Raw genomic sequence first — 20,013 nt, 5'->3', positions numbered from 1 at the left:
GGTCGGTCTTGCCGTGCAGCACAAGAAGGCAAAAGGGTTGGACGAAAAAGAGCTCAACTTGCTGCCGCCGGATGCCTCCCTTTCGGGGATTTCGGACGGCGAAAGAGTTAAGTTCCACGCTTCCAGCAACGAAATAGTTGGACCCAGCGCCCGGGAAGACTCCTGAAGAAGGAGGCCCGCCGACAAAGCCACAAAGTCTCGTGGAAAGGGCTGCACAAAGCGTGGTAACACGTTTTTTAGGTAATGGAGAGACAGGCTGCACTATCATTGCTCCAATGCTTTGTGGAAAAGTGGGGAGTTAAATGGTTAGATTTAAAAAAGGATTTACTGGAATTGCTTAAGGTGGGGTTTGCGAAAGGGTGTTTTGTGGACCCCAATACAGTCTTTGATGAAGGTGAATGGAAACGGTACGGGGATAAGTTGTGGGAGGATTTATTGAATGATGATAAAGTAGCTAAAAAGTTAGGCAAGCAGTGGCAGGCTGTTTCTAATGCTTTGCAACAATATAAAGCCGAGCAGCAGGCTGCTCGAGCCGCTGCGCAGCGTTTGGGAGACATCAGCAATCCTTTCGCGGCTGAGTCTCCGTGCCCGCTGCCTCCCTCGACTAATGTTGTACATATCCCGCCTGAACCCCAAGAGCAGGCTCTTATTACTCCCACTGCCCCTTCCCTAGAGTTCCCTAGCCCGTCCCCTGAGTCCCAGCAGACCTCGTCTACCGGGGCTGTGTCACTCCCCTCACCCGATACATTGAGTACTGTCGCAGCAGAGCGGCGAAAGCTCTGGCAAGGCATTGCCGCAGATGCTTTGCAAGCGGGAGATAAAGAAGCAGCAGAAACTTTAACTAATGCCTTTCCAGTAGTTTATGCTCCGGCAGAAGGGGGTGGATTGGTAGCGACTATCACTGCCCTTGATTGGAAGCTGTTGTCGCAATTGCGTGCTACCGTTAACGAGACTGGAATCCAGGGTGAGCCTACCCGACAAATGTTAAATTATATTTGGGGTAGCAACTTGCTTTTACCAGCAGATATTAATAGCATTATGAAGTTGGTTCTTTCACAGCACCAGCAAATGCTACATAATGCGCACTGGCAGGCATTTTGCCAGGAGGCCGTAGCGGTTCAGAGACAGGCAGCTGACCCTTTGCACGGGGTTACGCTAGATGAATTAATGGGCTTCGGACCGTACGCCAGAATGGAGGCACAAGCGTTAATAGGGCCGGATAAGATCAGGGAGTCTATGTGCCTAGCCTGTCTCGCTCTAGATAAGATCAAAGCTCCAGGGGGAATTCCGTCATATATGGGGATCAAGCAGGGAAGAGACGAGCCTTTTGGATCGTTTATAGATCGGGTTGCTAATGCCATCCAGTTAGCGGAGGTTCCCGAATATATGCACGGTGCTTTACTAAAGCAGTGTGCGCTGCAGAACTGTAATTCTACAGCTCGCAATGTCATTGTTACGCTCCCGGGTAATTGGTCAATTGAGGAGCTATTAGAGCATGTGGCGCAAATACCCCAGGGGCCTAATGCTATGTTAGTGAACGCGGTTAAAGAGCTAGGTGAAAGCTTAAAGGAGCAGGCGAAGGCTACTAGCTCTCAGGTTTTAGCCGCGCTTGCGCCCTTACAAACTCCGACCGAAGCCACGCAACGAAGCAGACCAGCACAAAGGCGCTGTTTTCGGTGTGGAGCATACGGACACGTACAAAGAGAGTGCCAGTCCGGTCCGGTGTGGTGTTCTCGCTGTCAGCAAAACACGCGTGTTCCTGCTATGTGCTGGCGTGGGTCGGGAAATGGGAAAGCCAGCGCGAAGGGGTCCCACGCCAAGACACAAGTGACGGCTCCAACTACTCACAGCTTCCCGGCTCAGACCTCACACTGCATCCCGCAACCAGAGGGAGCCTCGGCCTGGACCTGGCAACCACAATAGACTGCACCCTAATAGACCAGCGTCCTCAGAAAATACCGACAGGAGTGCACGGGCCGGTGTTAATCGACGGCAAACCAGTGGGGGCTTTGTTAATAGGTCGGTCCTCGTCCGCAATGGATGGATTAACTGTTTTAGTGAGACAGAATGTGGTGGTTTGGGCTAGGCCTTCCTTGGTGACTAGTTTGTAACCAAGGAAGGGTCCAGATTTACCCAGTATTCCTTACGATTTTTACGTAAGCTGGGCTATAAGAAGAAAGGAGGAGAGGCCTTCGTTCTCTTTCCTTCCGGCGGCTTGGAGGTGCAGGTTCCCTGCTGTTGAGTCTGCCGTGTTGGGGAGCGAGGCCTGGTTGGGCCTTGTCGACCTTGGGAGACAGAGGTTGCCGGCGATCGTTCCGGAGCGACCCTCGGTTGTCCCAGGAGAGTAGTGAGCTATTTCTTTGCTAACTCTTTTAGTGGATAGATATTGGGCTGCTAATTGGGATATTTATATATATAATATTTTGGTTTTGTTCCTTTTCCCTTCCCCCTTCCCTTTCCCTTATTTTTAATTGTATATAAATGTAAATATATTTATATATCTCACTTTGGTTGTCTCTCTCTCGTTTTGGGTTTTCTTTTGTTTTTTTTTCTCCCTCTTTTCCCTGAGGTTTGAGGGGGGGGGAGAACTCTGGTGGTGGGGTTTGGAGACTTGGCAGGGAGCCAGCTTCAAACCATATCACCTTATTTGGTGTTTCTGCCCGGTTTATCTCTGGTTATCTCCGGTTTGTTTTGGTTTTGACACAGTTGTTTAGGAACAAGTCTGGGAAGGGAGCCAAGTTGGTGCAAACACTGCCCATTGTTTGGGAACACTACCGGGAGAGCTGCCAAGAGCCTATTGTTTATATAAATATAGCTTTGTTTGGAAACAAAGAGAGAAAAAATATATAAACATGGCCTTTTTATTCATTTTCTTGGTTATTTTGGCTGTTTTTATATATGCTGCTGGGTATCCAGTGAGAACTAACCCAACAAGCATCTACCAATACCTGCCTTTCCCTAATTATGACATCAAAGGCCTAGTGACTGAGGTCCCTGGGATCAAAATTGGCCCCAATCCTTACCTAAATTGTTTGGCAACGGTTCTACTATTCCTAAAAGCCATGGAAGTGGTGTTTAACATTGGAAAGGTGGTGTGGTACTGCTTTTCTTGTTGCAGGAAACACCAAAACTCAAAGGGATTTGCTGGAACTTTGGGAAGGGCCTTGAAAAAACCAGTCCCTGGATGGCAAGGAATCTGGGTCAACTTTGGTAAATTGGTAGGGCGTGTGACACCTCCCATTAATTGGGATTTCACACCAGAGCAGATGTTTGATCCTGATGAGGTGGCACATCGTCTGGCAGAAGGGTGTTTTTCTTACGAGGACCCAAATATGCAGTTTTTTGCTTTGTACTGGGGCCTGGCGAGTGCCTATCGAGCTGCTGTGGATTATGCTCGGAAGACTAAGGTTGAGGCAGAAACTCAAACCCTGCCACCTGAGACCAATGCCACTTCTACTACCTGCACTCGAAGTAGAACCCAGACTACACCACCTGAGATACCACTCGCCCCTGTAGTGAAAAGGAAGTCGTGGGTACCAGCGCCTGACACTTTAAGCCTACGACCAGATGGAGAGCAAAACAGGTCAGGAGATGATGGAGAGGGAACTGATACTGATGCCAGTGCCAGAACTCCACCTCTACGAGCAGCACCACCCCCAAAAATGGAAACTACAGAGTTGCGGTCAATGACCCCATCAGAACTCCAGGACTTACAAAAAGATTACACTCGTCGGCCTGGTGAGCGAATTCTATCGTGGTTGCTCCGATGCCGAGACCATGGGGCTAGAGGTCACATGCTGTCAACTGCTGAAGCAGAACAACTAGCTTCCATCTCCGGAGATCAGGAACTTGATCGCTTATTTGCAGAGGAGAAACCCGACCTCAGTCTTTGGGCGCGACTTGTCTTAAGTGTGAGACAAAGGTTTCCATTTAAAGACTATTTACCGTGCCCCGTGAGGAAGTGGACCAAGTTAGAAGACGCCATCCAGTACCTAAGAGAATTGGCATTGTTGGAACTTATGTATGAGGACCCTCATTACGATCCCGTCACTGATGACCCAGAGGTTACCATTTGCACAATGCCCATGTGGAAGAAGATAATCCAGGGTGCTCCTGCATCATATGTCCATACCTTGACAGGAGTAATGCTTCCAAACATGCCAGAAACACCTGTGAGCATGTTGTGTACGGTTCTGCGACATATGAAAGAAACAATAGAATCTAGGAATGAGTTTTCTAGAGACTATTCTGATTCTAGTTACAGACAAAGACCTGAGAGAGATGAGCCTTACGGGCGCTTTGATTATGAAGATGACTACGGAGACCACAGGGACAGACGCTACAGAGACAGATGAGCAGACCGGTCTCGACCACGATCTCGATCTTGGTCCCGGTCCCGCTCACGATCTCCTTCCGTCACACGCAGAAGGAGTGAAAACCCTAAGCGTAGATCTAAGCGCAATGAACTGTGGTCCTATCTGCGCGCCCATGGAGAAAACATGAGGAAGTGGGATGGTGAACCTACTTCTAGACTTGAGGCCAGAGTGAAAGAACTAAAACGCAAGGAAGCCGATAAGAAAGTTGTCTACGTAGTAGATGCAGACTTCTTTGAAAAGGAACTGAGATCTCCCAGACGCAGAGGGTCTGGAGTCCGTTTCCAGGATGACAGGAAAGCCTCTGACAAGCCAAAGGAAAGATCCGACAGCGAATGCTCCGACCAGAGCCAATAGAGGGGCCCTGCCTTCTGCCAGGAGAAGGAGAGGGACGAGAAAGATAACAGAGTTTACTGGACTGTGTGGGTTCGATGGCCTGGCACATCGGATCCTCAGAGATACCAAGCTTTAATAGATACTGGCGCGCAGTGTACATTAATGCCCTCAGGACATAAGAGTATAGAGACTGTTTCAATTTCTGGGGTGACAGGAGGGTCTCAAGAGCTGTCAGTGGTAGAGGCCGAAATAAGCCTGACAGGAGACCAGTGGGAAAAACATTCCATTGTGACAGGGCCAGAAGCCCCTTGCATTCTGGGCATGGATTACCTCAGGAGAGGATACTTCAAAGACCCGAAGGGGTACCGATGGGCTTTTGGTATAACCGCGGCGATTGAAGAGGAATCCAAACGATTATCTGCCCTGCCTGGCCTCTCAGAAGATCCTTCTGTTGTAGGATTACTGCGAGTCGAGGACCAGCGAGTGCCAACAGCCACTAAGACAGTGCATAGGTGACAGTACCGGACTAATCGAGATGCTGTGATCCCCATCCATAAGATGATCCGTAAGCTGGAAAGCCAAGGGGTGGTTAGTAGAACACACTCACCCCTCAATAGCCCCATCTGGCCTGTACGCAAGTCCGATGGCGAATGGAGACTGACGGTGGACTATCGTGGCTTGAATGAAGTCACGCCACCATTGAGTGCTGCTGTACCAGACATGTTGGAGCTCCAATACGAGCTGGAGTCCACGACCGCGAAGTGGTATGCCACCATCGACATCGCCAATGCATTCTTCTCCATTCCCTTAGCAGCGGAGTGCAGGCCAGTTTGCTTTCATGTGGAGAGGTGTGCAGTACACGTGGAACCGACTGCCCCAGGGGTGGAAGCACAGTCCAACAATCTGCCATGGACTGATTCAGGCCACACTGGAGAAGGGCAAGGCCCCAGAACATATCCAGTACATCGATGACATCATTGTATGGGGGGACACAGCGGAAGAAGTTTTTGAGAACGGAGAGGAAATCATCCAGATTCTCCTTGATGCCGGTTTCGCCATTAAGAAAAATAAGGTCAAGGGACCTGCCAGAGAGATCCAGTTCCTAGGGGTGAAATGGCAAGATGGACGACGTCAAATACCAACAGATGTCATCAATAAGATTGTAACCATGGCTCCACCCACCAACAAGAAAGAGATGCAAGCTTTCCTGGGGGCCATAGGCTTCTGGAGAATGCACATCCCTGGGTATAGCCAGATTGTGAGCCCTCTTCACTTTGTGACCCTTAAGAAGAATACCTTTCAATGGGGTCCTGAACAGCAACAGGCATTCAAACAGATCAAACAAGAGATTGCACATGCCGTGGCTCTTGGACCAGTTCGAACGGGACCAGACGTAAAGAACGTACTTTACACTACAGCTGGAGATAAAGGTCCCTCCTGGAGCCTCTGGCAAAAGGTGCCTGGTGAGACACGAGGGCGACCACTTGGCTTCTGGAGCCGAAGCTACAGGGGTTCTGAAGCCAACTACACTCCTGTGGAAAAGGAAATTCTGGCGGCCTATGAAGGCATACAAGCAGCCTCAGAAGTGGTTGGCACGGAAACACAGCTCCTCCTAGCACCCCGACTACCAGTCCTAAATTGGATGTTCAAAGGGAAGGTGCCCCCTATGCATCATGCCACTGATGCTATGTGGAGCAAGTGGATAGCCTTGATTACGCAGCGTGTACGACTGGGAAGCTCAAATCGCCCTGGAATTCTGGAGGTTATCACAAATTGACCTGAAGGTGGGAACTTCAGCCTGGCAGAAGAAGAGGAAGAACCAGTGAGCCGAGCTGAAGAAGCTCCGCCATTTGATCAGCTGCCAGATGAAGAAAGGCATTATGCCCTTTTCACTGATGGTTCTTGCCGTATCATAGGAAGGAACCGGAAGTGGAAAGCAGCTGTTTGGAGTCCCACCCGCCGAGTGGCAGAAGCTGCTGAGGGTCAAGGCGAGTCGAGTCAATTTGCAGAGCTCAAAGCTGTCCAATTGGCCCTGGACATTGCCGAACGAGAAGGATGGCCAAGGCTCTACCTCTACACAGACTCGTGGATGATAGCCAATGCCCTATGGGGATGGTTAGACCGATGGAAGAAGATGAACTGGAGGCGTGGAGGAAAACCCATCTGGGCTGCTGACTTGTGGAGGACATCGCTGCCAGAGCGAAGAATCTGAATGTGAGAGTCCACCATGTAGATGCCCATGTGTCCAAGAAGCGAGCTAATGAAGAACACGATAACAACAGCGAAGTGGACCGAGCTGCACAGATAGGGGTGTCACAAGTAGACCTAGACTGGCAGCAGAAGGGAGAGTTGTTTCTGGCTCGATGGGCCCATGATGCTTCCGGTCATCAGGGCCGAGATGCCACCCACAGATGGGCACGAGACCGAGGGGTGGATTTAACCATGGATATAATTTCTGAAGTTATCCATGATTGTGAGACTTGTGCCGCTATTAAGCAGGTAAAAAGACTGAAACCCCTGTGGTATGGTGGACGATGGGATAAGTATGGAGAGGCATGGCAGGTTGATTATATCAAACTGCCACAGACCCGCCAAGGTAAGTGCTACGTACTTACCATGGTGGAAGCAACCACCGGATGGCTGGAGACTTTTTCAGTGCCCCACGCAACGACCCGGAATACCATTCTGGGCCTTGAAAAGCAAGTCCTGTGGAGACACGGGACCCCAGAACGTATTGAGTCAGACAACGGGACTAATTTCAAAAATGAATTAGTCACCACTTGGGCGAGGGAACATGGTATCGAATGGGTGTACCACATTCCCTATCATGCACCAGCTGCTGGGAAGGTTGAGAGATATAACGGACTGTTGAAGACGACTCTAAAGTCACTAGGTGAGGGGACTTATAAAAACTGGGACAAGAACTTAGCCAAGGCTACCTGGCTAGTTAACACCAGGGGTTCTGTCAATCGAGCTGGCCCCGCACAAGCAGAATCCCTTCACATTGTTGATGGAGATAAAGTTCCAGCAATCCATTTGAGGGGAATGCTAGGGAAAGCTGTTTGGGTTACCCCTGCCTCAGGCCAAGACAAACCCATTCGTGGGATTGTCTTTGCTCAAGGGCCAGGAAATACGTGGTGGATAATGAGGAAGGATGGAGTCATCCAGTGTGTGCCTCAAGGAAATTTAGCCTTGGGGAAAAACTAATTGTATGTCCTGAGTTGTGTTTTTACAGGAAGCCAGTCACGAGATGAAAGAGAGAGAGAGACCTGAACTAAGCTGATGCTGGTATCCAGTGATGAGACAGCCCAGAACGATGAAACAGCCATAAATCAGAACTGTAATTGTGACTGAGGAGACCAAAGATCTGGACTGAACTGAACTGACATTGGTATTGATTTTCCAATGACGAGACAACTGCGCTGAGAGACCAACAAGGACTATATATATATATGTATATGTGTATATATACGCGCGGGATGTAGGTGAACGTGAGACATAGGTGTTACGTAAAAACAGTATGGAATAAGGGGTGGAGAATGTGGTGGTTTGGGCTAGGCCTTCCTTGGTGACTAGTTTGTAACCAAGGAAGGGTCCAGATTTACCCAGTATTCCTTACGATTTTTACGTAAGCTGGGCTATAAGAAGAAAGGAGGAGAGGCCTTCGTTCTCTTTCCTTCCGGCGGCTTGGAGGTGCAGGTTCCCTGCTGTTGAGTCTGCCGTGTTGGGGAGCGAGGCCTGGTTGGGCCTTGTCGACCTTGGGAGACAGAGGTTGCCGGCGATCGTTCCGGAGCGACCCTCGGTTGTCCCAGGAGAGTAGTGAGCTATTTCTTTGCTAACTCTTTTAGTGGATAGATATTGGGCTGCTAATTGGGATATTTATATATATAATATTTTGGTTTTGTTCCTTTTCCCTTCCCCCTTCCCTTTCCCTTATTTTTAATTGTATATAAGTGTAAATATATTTATATATCTCACTTTGGTTGTCTCTCTCTCGTTTTGGGTTTTCTTTTGTTTTTTTTTCTCCCTCTTTTCCCTGAGGTTTGAGGGGGGGGGGGGAACTCTGGTGATGGGGTTTGGAGACTTGGCAGGGAGCCAGCTTCAAACCATATCACTGATTGATGCCGATTACACTGGAGAAATATCAATCATGGTAAATACACTATTTCCACCTTTGCATATACCGGCCAGATCTTGTATCGCACAACTGATACCGCTCCCTCAGATCGCTCCTGGACCATCGGATAAGCCCGAACGAGGAGATCAGGGCTTTGGATCTACTGGTGCATCGGCTCTGCTAACAATAGATTTGGCCAGACGACCACGAAAAGCTATCCAGCTCCAATGGAACTCACAAACTGCACATTTAATTGCTCTTTTGGATACGGGAGCTGACGTCAGCATTGTTGCAGCTCGCAAGTGGCCCACATCGTGGCCCTTGGTAAACTCAGGAGCAACAGTTGCAGGAGTGGGTGGTCTGACTCTGGCGAAAAGGTCCCCTCCGATAACTATCACGTTGGATGAAATGACTGTGAACTGTACGGTGTCTGTTCTCCCCCTACCCGATGGAGTACAAGCATTAATAGGGAGAGACATTCTCGTTCAGATGGGGATGGTTCTGACCAACGAACCAAGATCCCCTTTAGCATGACGGCCATTGCCTGGACTTTCCTGATCCTGCTCCAATGGAAGACAGAAACGCCGGTGTGGGTAGAGCAATGGCCCTTAAAAAGGGAAAGTCTTTTACAGGCACATGCGTTGGTGTCAGAGCAGTTACAACAGGGGCATTTGTGTTTGTCAACTAGCCCGTGGAATACTCCTATTTTTGTGATCAGGAAGAAATCTGGGAAATACAGGCTGTTACATGATTTACGTGCAGTAAATGCCCAGATGCATATGATGGGGGCATTACAACCAGGACTGCCAAATCCAGTTATGATCCCACAAAATTGGTTCCTGTTAATAATCGATCTTAAGGACTGCTTCTTCACTATTGCATTACATGAGCAGGATCGTCAGTGTTTTGCATTCACTGTTCCTGCTATAAACAAGGAAGGACCAGCGCAATGTTATGAGTGGACTGTGTTGCCTCAGGGAATGAAGAATTCTCCCACTCTTTGTCAGCTCTACGTGGACGCTGCATTACAGCCAATCAGAAAATCATGGCCCTCGACAGTAATTTACCACTACGTAGACGATTTATTGTTCGCCCAGCCGACTAAGTTTACAAAAGATCAAAAACAGCAGCTGGTTAATCAGTTGCAGCAGCAAGGCTTAGTCATAGCCACTGAGAAAATTCAAGAATCCAGTCCCTGGCATTATTTAGGCTGGCAAATCACAGACTCTGTCGTTTGACCTCAGAAATTGTCTATCAATATAGAGATTGCCACCTTGCACGATGCTCGGAGACTCTTAGGAGACTTACAGTGGCTGTGTCCAGTAGTGTGAATACCTAATGAGTGGCTAGAACCCCTCAGACCGCTATTAAAGGGTACAGACCCTTCAACAGCAGTAACTGTCACCCCGGAACAGCGAAACCTCTTACATCAGATTACGGCCAGTATTGCTGATCATGTCACACACCGACGGATAGAGGGTGCACCTGTCAATCTTACCATCTTGGCAGGAGAAAAGCATTTTATGGGAGCCCTCACGCAGCAAAAAATAAAAACGGGGGACAATCAAAAGCGGCTTGCAACATCAACTAAAGGGCAACAAATTGTGTTAGAATGGCTGACAACGTCTTTGCAACCACGCAGAACAGTCCAGGAAAGGATTTGGACTTTATCAGAGCTCATTAAAAAAGGCAGAAACCGGATTGTGCAAGCGACCAGGTCAGAACCACATGAGATACAAGTGCCGATAAGACAGGAGGACTTGGATTGGTATTTAGTCCATTCTCCTGAGCTGCAAGGAGCACTACTCGTGTCAGATGCCATCATTAACATCCGTCCTTTGCAGTCACCGATGCTAGCCTGGATGGCTAACCAGGCGTGGCTGCAAGTTCCAAAGCGATCTGCAACACCACTTCAGAATGCAATCACCGTATTCACCGACGCTGGAAAAAGATCACAGCGTGCCGTAGCCACCTGGAGGCATGAAGGGCGATGGCATCAACACTTCTTAAGCGCTCACTTAAAGGACTCTTTACAAACATTAGAGCTTGCAGCTGTTGTGTGGGCATTATCTCACTGGCTAGATCAAACACTTAATGTGGTTACAGACTCGATGTATGTTGCAGGAGTGGCTAATCGAATCGAAGATGCCAGCATTAGAGAAGTTAAGAATGCCAGACTCATGCAACTATTACAGCAGCTTCACAAAGCAATTGCTTACCGGTCAGCCAGATATGCTGTGTTGCATATCAGGAGTCATCAATGGAATATAGGGCTGGGAGAAGGAAATGCTAGAGCAGATCGTCTAGTGTCAACAGTGACAGAAGCTCCTATGTCTCCTCTCCTGAGAGCACGTGAGGCTCATGCTGTATATCATCAAAATGCAAAAGGTCTCAGTCACTCATATGGACTGTCAATTGAAGATGCCAGAGCAATAGTGAAAGCATGCCCTATTTGCAGTCAGCAAAATAAAGGAGTAGGCCTCGGAGTGGGAGTTAATCCCAAAGGACTAAAAGCTAATGAGTTGTGGCAAATGGATGTCACACATATTCCTGCTTTTGGTCGATTGAAATACATGCATGTGTCAATTGACACCTACAGTCACTTCATATGGGCTACGCTGCAGCCAGGAGAAAAGGTCCAAGAAGCGTCATCTGACAGATTGCTTTGCTGTCATGGGAGTCCCTAAAACGTTAAAAACAGATAACGGACCTGCCTATGTTAGCAAGATTCTGGGACAATTCTTGCAGCAGTGGGACATAAAGCATGTTATGGGCATAGCTCATTCGCCTACTGGACAAGCTATAGTAGAGTGAATGAATGGAACAATCAAAAGCTACCTTGAGAAATACAAAGACATCAGGGATGCCCGAGAGAGAGTTAGCAAAACTCTTTTTGTCCTTAACCATTTGTGTGTTTTCGGAGATGATTCAGTACCTCCTATCGTCAAACATAATCAGAAAGAGCAGGTGACAAAAGGACCACCCATGAAGGTTCATTATCGGAATCCTAAAACTGGGATGTGGGAAGGTCCAGCAGAAGTCATCTTTATAGGCCGAGGCTACTTCTGTGTGTCTACTTCTACAGGTACCCTGTGGGTTCCCAGTCGTTGGGTCAAGCCAGCGATTGAGAGCCCTGGAGAACGAGGAGGAGAGACACCTGCGGTGCCTGCAGCCTCACCTGACCTTACACCACCACCTCCAGCCTCTTCAACACCTGATTCCTCTGCACCTGCTGAAGAGGGAGACACTGGAACAGCATCTGAATTAACTGAGTAACTGTACACAAAGGAACTGCAAGACTTACGTGCCCGGACTTGATTTACTGTTTTTGTGTATTAGTATAGCAAAGATGTTAGGATTTCTGTCTATTTCATTGTACGGCTATGTAATAGGTTTTCTTCTTTTCACGGGTATGATTGCCAATGTTGGGGCTCTTCACACCATTGACCCTCGGAAAAACATATGGGTCACCTGGGCAAATCAAACAGGACAATCATCCTTTTGCTTGTCCTTGGCATCTGCCTCAGATCCTTTTCGTACTTGCTTATTTGGTATGCCTTTTAACTCGGTATATAAGTTAAACTTACTATTTGCTGGTTGGGTTTCATCATCGTGTGGGAATGAAATAATTATCTCTAATACATCTGCGTGCCTTATAAAAGCTCTCAATACCTCTTTACCCCAGAGTCCCCAGGAGTTAGACTTAATGAGATCATTGTCTGTACGTAATACAAGTGATAATGGGACTCAAACTTGCTTTATGCTGGGAACATTTCATTCTGGGTTAAGTGCACATCAAAGCCACGATTTGTCTAGATGGACTAATGTCACTTCACGTACCCCAGGGTTTAATTATGAAAATGTAGGAGACTATTGTGGCACTAGCAATACTAACAACCAGGGCCTTGGGGCATATGGAGCTGAAGTCAAACTTTCCTCACCAGGTATTTGGGTTAACAACACTGCACGTGCCTTACCACCAGGTGTATTTCTTATTTGTGGTGACAGAGCTTGGCCTGGCATTCCTGTACGTGCCTTCAGAGGGCCCTGCTATATAGGGTCACTTACGCTGTTATCCCCATCCTTTTTACAGCTTTTTAATCTAACTTCATCACGCAAACAAAAGAGGAGCCTAAACCAACTTTCCTCAGATTGTGATGACAAAGTAGAGCTATGGGGTAGAACAGCTACTATCTTTGGATCTACCATCCCAGGTGTAGGCACAGCACAGGCATTAACATCCATTCGCAAACTTGCATGCTGGGCTGTAAAACAATCAAATGTCACCACCCGAGTAATAGCAGAACTTGCACAAGACGTTGGTAGTTTACGTCATGCTGTCCTACAAAATCGAGCTGCTATTGATTTTCTGTTGTTAGCACAAGGCCATGGCTGTAAGGACTTTGACGGTATGTGCTGTTTTAATCTTTCAGATCACAGTTACTCCATACATAAACAACTGCAATGGTTAACAGATCATACAAAGAAAGTGACAGTAGCGACTAGTCCTATAGACTCATGGCTTCAATCTATCTTTGGTTCTATATCTGAATGGGCTCTAAGTTATACTAAGGAAGGCCTACGATGGATATTGACAGTTATTGTAATCTTAGTAATAGCTCATGCTGCCTTTTCTTGTATTACTAGACGTGTAAATACTACGATAAAGAAAGCATTGTTGGCCCAAAATAAAAACGGGGGAATTATAGAGGATTGGTTAGAAATGCGAGGACATATGAACATGGCTAAGGCTATGGATGAGCTGCTAAAGTATAAGACGCAGTCTGACTAGGCCCATGAGAAAGTCTGAGATAGCAGGGCTGTGAGAAAGTGGCAGCGTCCTTGGGTATTCTAAATTGAGCTGAAAAACAGGAGCTAGGCATTACCAAAACAAAGACACTTAACGAGCCACCTGTGTAAACAATGGAAAGCAGTTAAGATGATATCACCACCTAACTGAGTACCAGTAATGAGCCTAATCTCTGTAATATTCATGAACCTATTATAGAATGTATATTAAGCTGCTGTCAATCTACAATAAACGAAGTTCCTGGATTCTCACATTGAAGTGTCTAGAGCTTCCCGTCGCGACAGCTCTCTTTCCTTCCGGCGGCTTGGAGGTGCAGGTTCCCTTCTGTTGAGTCTGCTGTGTTGGGGAGCGAGGCCTGGTTAGACCTTGCCGACCTTGGGAGACAGAGGTTGCTGGCGATCGTTCCGGAGTGACTCTCGGTTGTCCCAAGGAGAGTAGTGAGCTATTTCTTTGCTAACTCTTTTAGTGGATAGATATTGGGTCACTAATCGGGATACATATATATATATTTTATTTTGGTTTTGTTCCTTTTCCCTTCCCCCTTCCCTTTCCCTTGTGAAATTGTATATATTTCAACTGTATATAACTGTAACAAAAGTGTAAATATATTTATATATCTCACTTTAGCTCTCTCTCTCTCGTTTCGGGTTTTCTTAGTTTTTTTCTCCCTCTTCTCCCTGAGGTTTTTTTTGGGGGGGGGGACTTCTGGTGGTAAGGTTTGGAGACTTGGCAGGGAGCCAGCTTCAAACCATATCAGGGGGAAAGAGCAGAGATTTTCTCTCCTAGAGAGAGATTGGACCCATGGGACGAGGCACAGGGGGAACGGAGCCCGGTGAAGCTTGAGAGCGGGGTTGGTTCCCGCCAAACAGGCCGGACCTGAACTTTTTCGAGCCCTCATTAGGTAAGCTAACGGGGGTGCCACCGAGGACAATATTTTAACGATGGGACAGCATATAATGAAGGAGGAAAGTGTGGTTGTGTCCACATGGAAATCCCTCCTTAACCGAAAGAATGTCAAGGTTACTGATTTTGCTTTGCGGCACGTGTTATTGTGGTGCAGGAAGCAGGGCTTTGAGGCCACATCTAGTACCGCGTTTAGTGTATCTGCATGGCAAAAGTAAGTGATAAGCTATGGGATGAAATATCTAAGGGATCGAAAGATGCGAATGATCTAGCAGTCACCTGGTATTTGCTGTTTGATACTCTGAAAGAGTGGCAGGCAGAACAGCAGACAGGAGCAAAATGAAACTAAGTCAGCTACAGTACAGAATGCTCCAAATTCCAAGGAAGGGAGCTCAACTGATACTATAAAAGAACAGTCAGAGTCCTTGAAAAGTTCAGATGGAGACCCAGCTGGCAGCAATCCAGGCCATTTGCAGGCTTTGCAGTGCTCAGGAGGAGGCTTAACTAATACCGAAACTGACACTAAGCCAAGTCGTAAATATCCTACACCTAACGAGCAAATAAAAATGCCTCAGGACTGGACGTCCCCGACAGATATCGCCCCGTCTCCCTATAAGACCCCTGCGCAGCAGCTAGCAGAGTTTGAAGCTCAGGACAAATGCCCAGAGCCCTCTGCTTCTCATATTGCTCAGGATGATCCACTTCATACTGCATTGCCCAGTAGTGATGAGGATGAGAAGGCCGTAGTTAGTCATCGTGTCACTGACAACACGGAGAGAGCTGCCTGCCAGTCCGCTGTTACTAATCAGAAGAAAGGAGCTGCTTCTCGGCCCCTTTGGAAAGCAGCAGAGCCGTGGACTCTGCCCCCTGTAACCGTTACTGTGCTGCCTAGACATCCAGGCAAATTTTGGAATCAAGTAAAACAAAAGGCAGCAGAAATAGGGGACTAGAATCTGCTGGACAGGATTGGTTATCCTTCTAAGACGTGTGATGCAGTTGCATCTACAGGTCTTGAGGCTTTCCCGGTTTTCAAGGCAGTGCCAGGCTTGGGAAGACAGGATGAGCACACTCCATTTGCGTGGAAAGTGGTACAAGATTTGCAGATGTGTGCCTCTAAATATGGGATAAATTCCGCAGAGGTAATGAGACTGATAAGGGTGATAAATACAGATCTATTAGCACCCTATGATATTTCACATCTTGCACAAATTCTGTTTCAACTGATTCAGTATCAAGTATTTCTAGCAAACTGGAGAAAGCTCGCTGAGAGAGCAGCACTAGATAACATGCAGCTGCCTCAAGGAGACCTGAGGGGCTGGCATTGATGCATTGATGGGAATGGGTCCAGTTTTTTCAAACCCTCAAATTCAAGCTCAGTGGCCCCCTGCATTGCTAGAGCAATGCCAGCGTATGGGAATGTCAGCACTCATACAAACAATGGAGTTGGCAGCTCCAAAGCCTAAGTACACCACAGTGAAACAGGGGGTTAAGGAACCATTCCTGCAATTTGTAGAATGCATAGCCACCTCACTGGAAAAGCAGGTAAATGATGAAGATCTGAGACAAAGGCTCTCCCTGGAGTTAGCTAAAGATAATGCTAACAAGGATTGCCAAAGAATAATCTAGGCAATGCCTGGGAATCCATCCATCCCTGAAATGGTGGCAGCATACTCTAAGGTGGGATCGGTGGCTCATAAAATGACTGCATTAGCTGCTGTCCTTAGACCTAATCCCAAATGCCATGGGTGTGGAACAAGCAGAAAAATAAAACAACAGAGGCAGAAGTTACTTGTAGCCGATGTGGAACGACAGGGCACTTTTCTAAAGCGTGTAGATCAAAATATCATGTCAACGGACAGCTGCTGCAGGGAAACGGGAAGAAGAGCGCCATGAGGCGTGCGGGGGCACAAGTACCTCATCCACCGAATCCGTACATGAGAACAACCCCGATGGCTTATCCCTCTGTGACCGCCTCACCGGAAAAAATCGTGGATCAGCAGGCATGGATGTATCCACAGCTGACACAATAACTTTAACAACAAGAGATGTTGTCACGGTGCCACTAGACGCTCATGGTCCAATAGGAAGAGGGTTTAGTGCACTGTTAATTGGACGATCTAGCAGTATCATAGCTGGGTTAGTAAGACTGAGAGTCAACCTATCAGCCATGAGATTGTGTTGCTGTGTTTGAAATTAACCTATCTGTAAAGAATACCTGTGCCTAAGAAATGTATAAAAGGAGCTGTAAAAGTGCAAGTTTCTTTTTCTTCTTCTATTCTCTTCAATAAGACTCTCTTATAGGTGAGACCTGGGTGAGTAGGGTTTCGAGCCTTCTTTCTAGGGTCTTTTGTTCACTTTTTCCTCCTCCCTAATCCTTTTTCCTTAGACGCCTTTTTTCCTTTTCCTTGTTTGCCACCTTTCATAATAGTTACTTTGTTAACTAGCAACGGTGTTTAGTTTTTCACGTTCCAGAATCTCTCGAACATGTTTTCCCTGATAGAGTAACCTCCTCCCTGTTACATATTTTGGCGTAGTCGGCAGGATTCTGGTTGTGAAAACTCACCGTTGCTAGGGGGCGGGGCCCCATCAAGTCGGAGCCCGGGGATCATGCCGCTCCATTAGTGAGCGGGGCTCCACTGGGCCGAACCGCGAGGGTTGCACCACTCCAGTTAGTGGGTGGGACCTCGTCGGGTCAAACCGGGGGGATCACACTGCTACATTAGTGGGCGGGGCCCCATCGGGCCAAACCGCGAGGGTTGCGCCACTCCAGTTAGTGGGTGGGACCTCGTTGGGTCAAACCGCGAGGGGTACGCCACTCCAGTTAGTGGGTGGGACCTCGTCGGGCCAAACCGCGAGGGGTACACCACTCCAGTTAGTGGGTGGGACCTCGTCGGGTCAAACCGCAAGGGGTACGCCACTCCAGTTAGTGGGTGGGACCTCGTTGGGTCAAACCGCGAGGGGTACACCACTCCAGTTAGTGGGTGGGACCTCGTCGGGCCAAACCGCAAGGGGTACGCCACTCCAGTTACTGGGTGGGACCTCGTTGGGTCAAACCGCAAGGGGTACGCCACTCCAGTTAGTGGGTGGGACCTCGATGGGTCAAACCGCGAGGGGTACGCCACTCTAGTTAGTGGGTGGGACCTCGTCGGGTCAAACCACAAGGGGTACGCCACTCCAGTTAGTGGGTGGGACCTCGTTGGGTCAAACCGCGAGGGGTACGCCACTCCAGTTAGTGGGTGGGACCTCGTTGGGCCAAACCGCGAGGGGTACACCACTCCAGTTAGTGGGTGGGACCTCGGTGGGCAAAATTCCCGGCCAAGCCCGGCCCCGCTGTGCTCGGCCCCTTCCCTGCTGAGCCCGGTCTCCGCCAAGCCCAGTTCCCGGCCGAGCCTGGCCTCCGCCGCGCTCGGCCCCTCCCCTGCTGAACCCCGCCTCCACCGAGCCCAGTTCCTGGCCACCTGTAAGCCCAGTTTTCCCCCCCTAAACTGATTCCCCTTCCCCTTTGTGTTTTGTGTGTATTTTTGTTTGTTTTGCTACTGGTTTTCCTGTTTTCACCCAGGAGCCCCAGCTCCCAGCGAGCTGAGCCCTGGCTCCCACTGGCTCCCGCTAGTTGGGAGGGGGTGAGGTTTTGGGCACAGCTAGTAACCTTCCGGGATCCACGTAGGGACAAACTCCACCCAGAGGCTTTCACAACTGACGTTGCTGGGGGGAAATCAGAAGGTTTGACACCAATCCTTTCACTTTTATTCCTAATTGGTTTCCCAGGTCCTGTCTTCCCATCCCTGTGGGATTGCTCCCGGCCGTGCTGCCTGTGCCCTCCCTGTTCCTTATTGCGCGTGAGCTGGGCTGGGAAGCATGAGCAAGAAACCTAAGTATGAGCTGGTTAGCAAAACTGTTAACTTCCCAGAAACAGGATGTGGGGGGCGCTTCTTTCATGGAGTGTGCTGGGTGGGCCCAGGAGCCCTGGAGTGTTCTTTGAGGCTGCATAGAAACATGTACTGGGGTTGCTCCTGAACCATGGAATTGTAGTAGCCTTACAGAAATACTGAAGTATTGGGAGCAGTTTGAGGAAACTTCTTACACACCAAAATCACAGTGCTTAAGTCATATTGGCCGCATGACAGGAGCCCTCCTGTTTGCTTAAAAAATGGCTATTAGTAAAATAGAGGATTTAGAGAAGCAGGTAGAGTGTGTAAAGACAGTTACAAGAGGTAAAAGCTACATCTATTATACAACAGCAAGCCTTGGTAGCTGCAACTAATCAGTGCAGCATCATGGAACAGAAATGTGCCACAGTGGCAGAAAAATTCGCTGTACGTAGTGCGAGACGGAGAAAGGGAAAGGCACATAGAGAGAAAGACACAGAGTCTCGAATTAGGGCTATTGTAACTGATCCAGTGTGGGATCCAAATACTTGGGATGGCAATATCTGGAATACCAGTGAGTCTGATAGCGAACAGGAGGATGCACAACTATCTGGAGGGGAAATATCTTCGGGACCTGCAAAAGCAGTTCCTGTGGTTAAACGGAAAGGGGCCATGGACCCGGTCACAGGACAATGGGCACGAATCGATACCATGGAAGACTTCACACCTGAGGATGTAAAGAATTTAATCAATCGTTATAGTCTGTAGTGGTTTGGACTTTGTTTTCCCCCAGAGGCTAAGAAAAGTGGTAGACCCCAAGGGTGGAAACCCCTGGAAGTTTTGAAGTTCTGCCCAATGGGCACTCCTGCAAAAATGTCAACATCCCACAAGCTCACCGGAAGAGATGAGTTGTAGTTTTTTGGTTGTTGAGGAGAGGTGGCCATGTTGTGAGCCACGAGGAAGGGGCTCTGAGCCCCTTGGGCCCTCTGGGGCCCCCCAGCCCTGGCTGGGGGGGAACTGCAAAGACCTGGAACAGTGCTGGACTGGACTAAGTGTTTTGTAGTATGCTGGGAGATGTTTTTCTCCATGGGCGCAGAGCAGCAGCCGGCACTGACCAGAGAAACAGTGGCAGAGAGCCAGGACAGATAAGAACCTGAACCGGAGGAGCAGTAGAAACAACATGCAGCACTGCAGAGAAGACTCCTGGAAAGGGAGAGAGAGAGAGCCAGCAGCTGAGCGACAGAGTTCTGGGGGTAAGACTGATATCAGATTCCCCCAAAACTCCTTTGAGACCTCCTGGAAAAGAGGAAGATGATGGACTCTTACTTGAAAGAGCCTTGAAGTGCGACATGCACTACAGAAAGGAGCTAGAGCTCCGAGAGGAATGCAGAGGGGGTGACCTTGGCTCCCCCCCTTGCACTGCTGCCATGGTGGCAGCCTGAAGGTAGGGCACAGAAGTTCTGCGAGGGGCTGAGTCCCCTGGAGATACCAGACCGTCACGAAGCCCCCTGTGCTCATGATACGATGTGGTTAAACGACCTTGTCTGGGGTTACGAAGCCCACGGAAGACCCCTCGGTTGGAGGTGATGGGGCCGAGGGAGCTTGGAT

General features: G+C 48.6%; 1 protein-coding gene across 1 annotated transcript; it reads right to left on the bottom strand.

Moving 5' to 3' along the window:
• Positions 1–16,294: 16,294 nt before the first annotated feature.
• Positions 16,295–19,756, bottom strand: LOC127470056 (adhesive plaque matrix protein-like). Its single transcript, XM_051785113.1, has 4 exons — positions 19,732–19,756; positions 18,978–19,132; positions 17,732–18,039; positions 16,295–17,680 (listed from the first exon to the last, which is right to left on the bottom strand). The coding sequence occupies exons 1-4, from the start codon at positions 19,754–19,756 to the stop codon at positions 17,254–17,256; spliced, it is 915 nt and encodes a 304-aa protein (XP_051641073.1). The 3' UTR covers positions 16,295–17,253.
• Between the last annotated feature and the right edge of the window lie 257 nt (positions 19,757–20,013).

This window comes from Manacus candei, unplaced genomic scaffold (assembly GCF_025592945.1).
Source record: "Manacus candei isolate 608988 ecotype Guabito, Panama unplaced genomic scaffold, ASM2559294v1 h1tg000019l, whole genome shotgun sequence".
In the NCBI taxonomy this organism is placed as follows: domain Eukaryota; kingdom Metazoa; phylum Chordata; class Aves; order Passeriformes; family Pipridae; genus Manacus; species Manacus candei.
Note: the sequence above shows the minus strand (reverse complement) of the source record. Positions and strands in the feature narration are given on the sequence as shown.

Coding starts and splice junctions, on each gene's coding strand:
- LOC127470056 (XM_051785113.1), bottom strand. CDS start 19,756: ATGTCGCACTTCAAGGCTCTTTCAA. Junction 19,133..19,731: donor GCACTTCAAGGCTCTTTCAA/GTAAGAGTCCAT, acceptor TTACATCCTCAG/GTGTGAAGTCTTCCATGGTA. Junction 17,681..17,731: donor TCGCGGTTTGACCCAACGAG/GTCCCACCCACT, acceptor TGACCCGACGAG/GTCCCACCCACTAACTAGAG.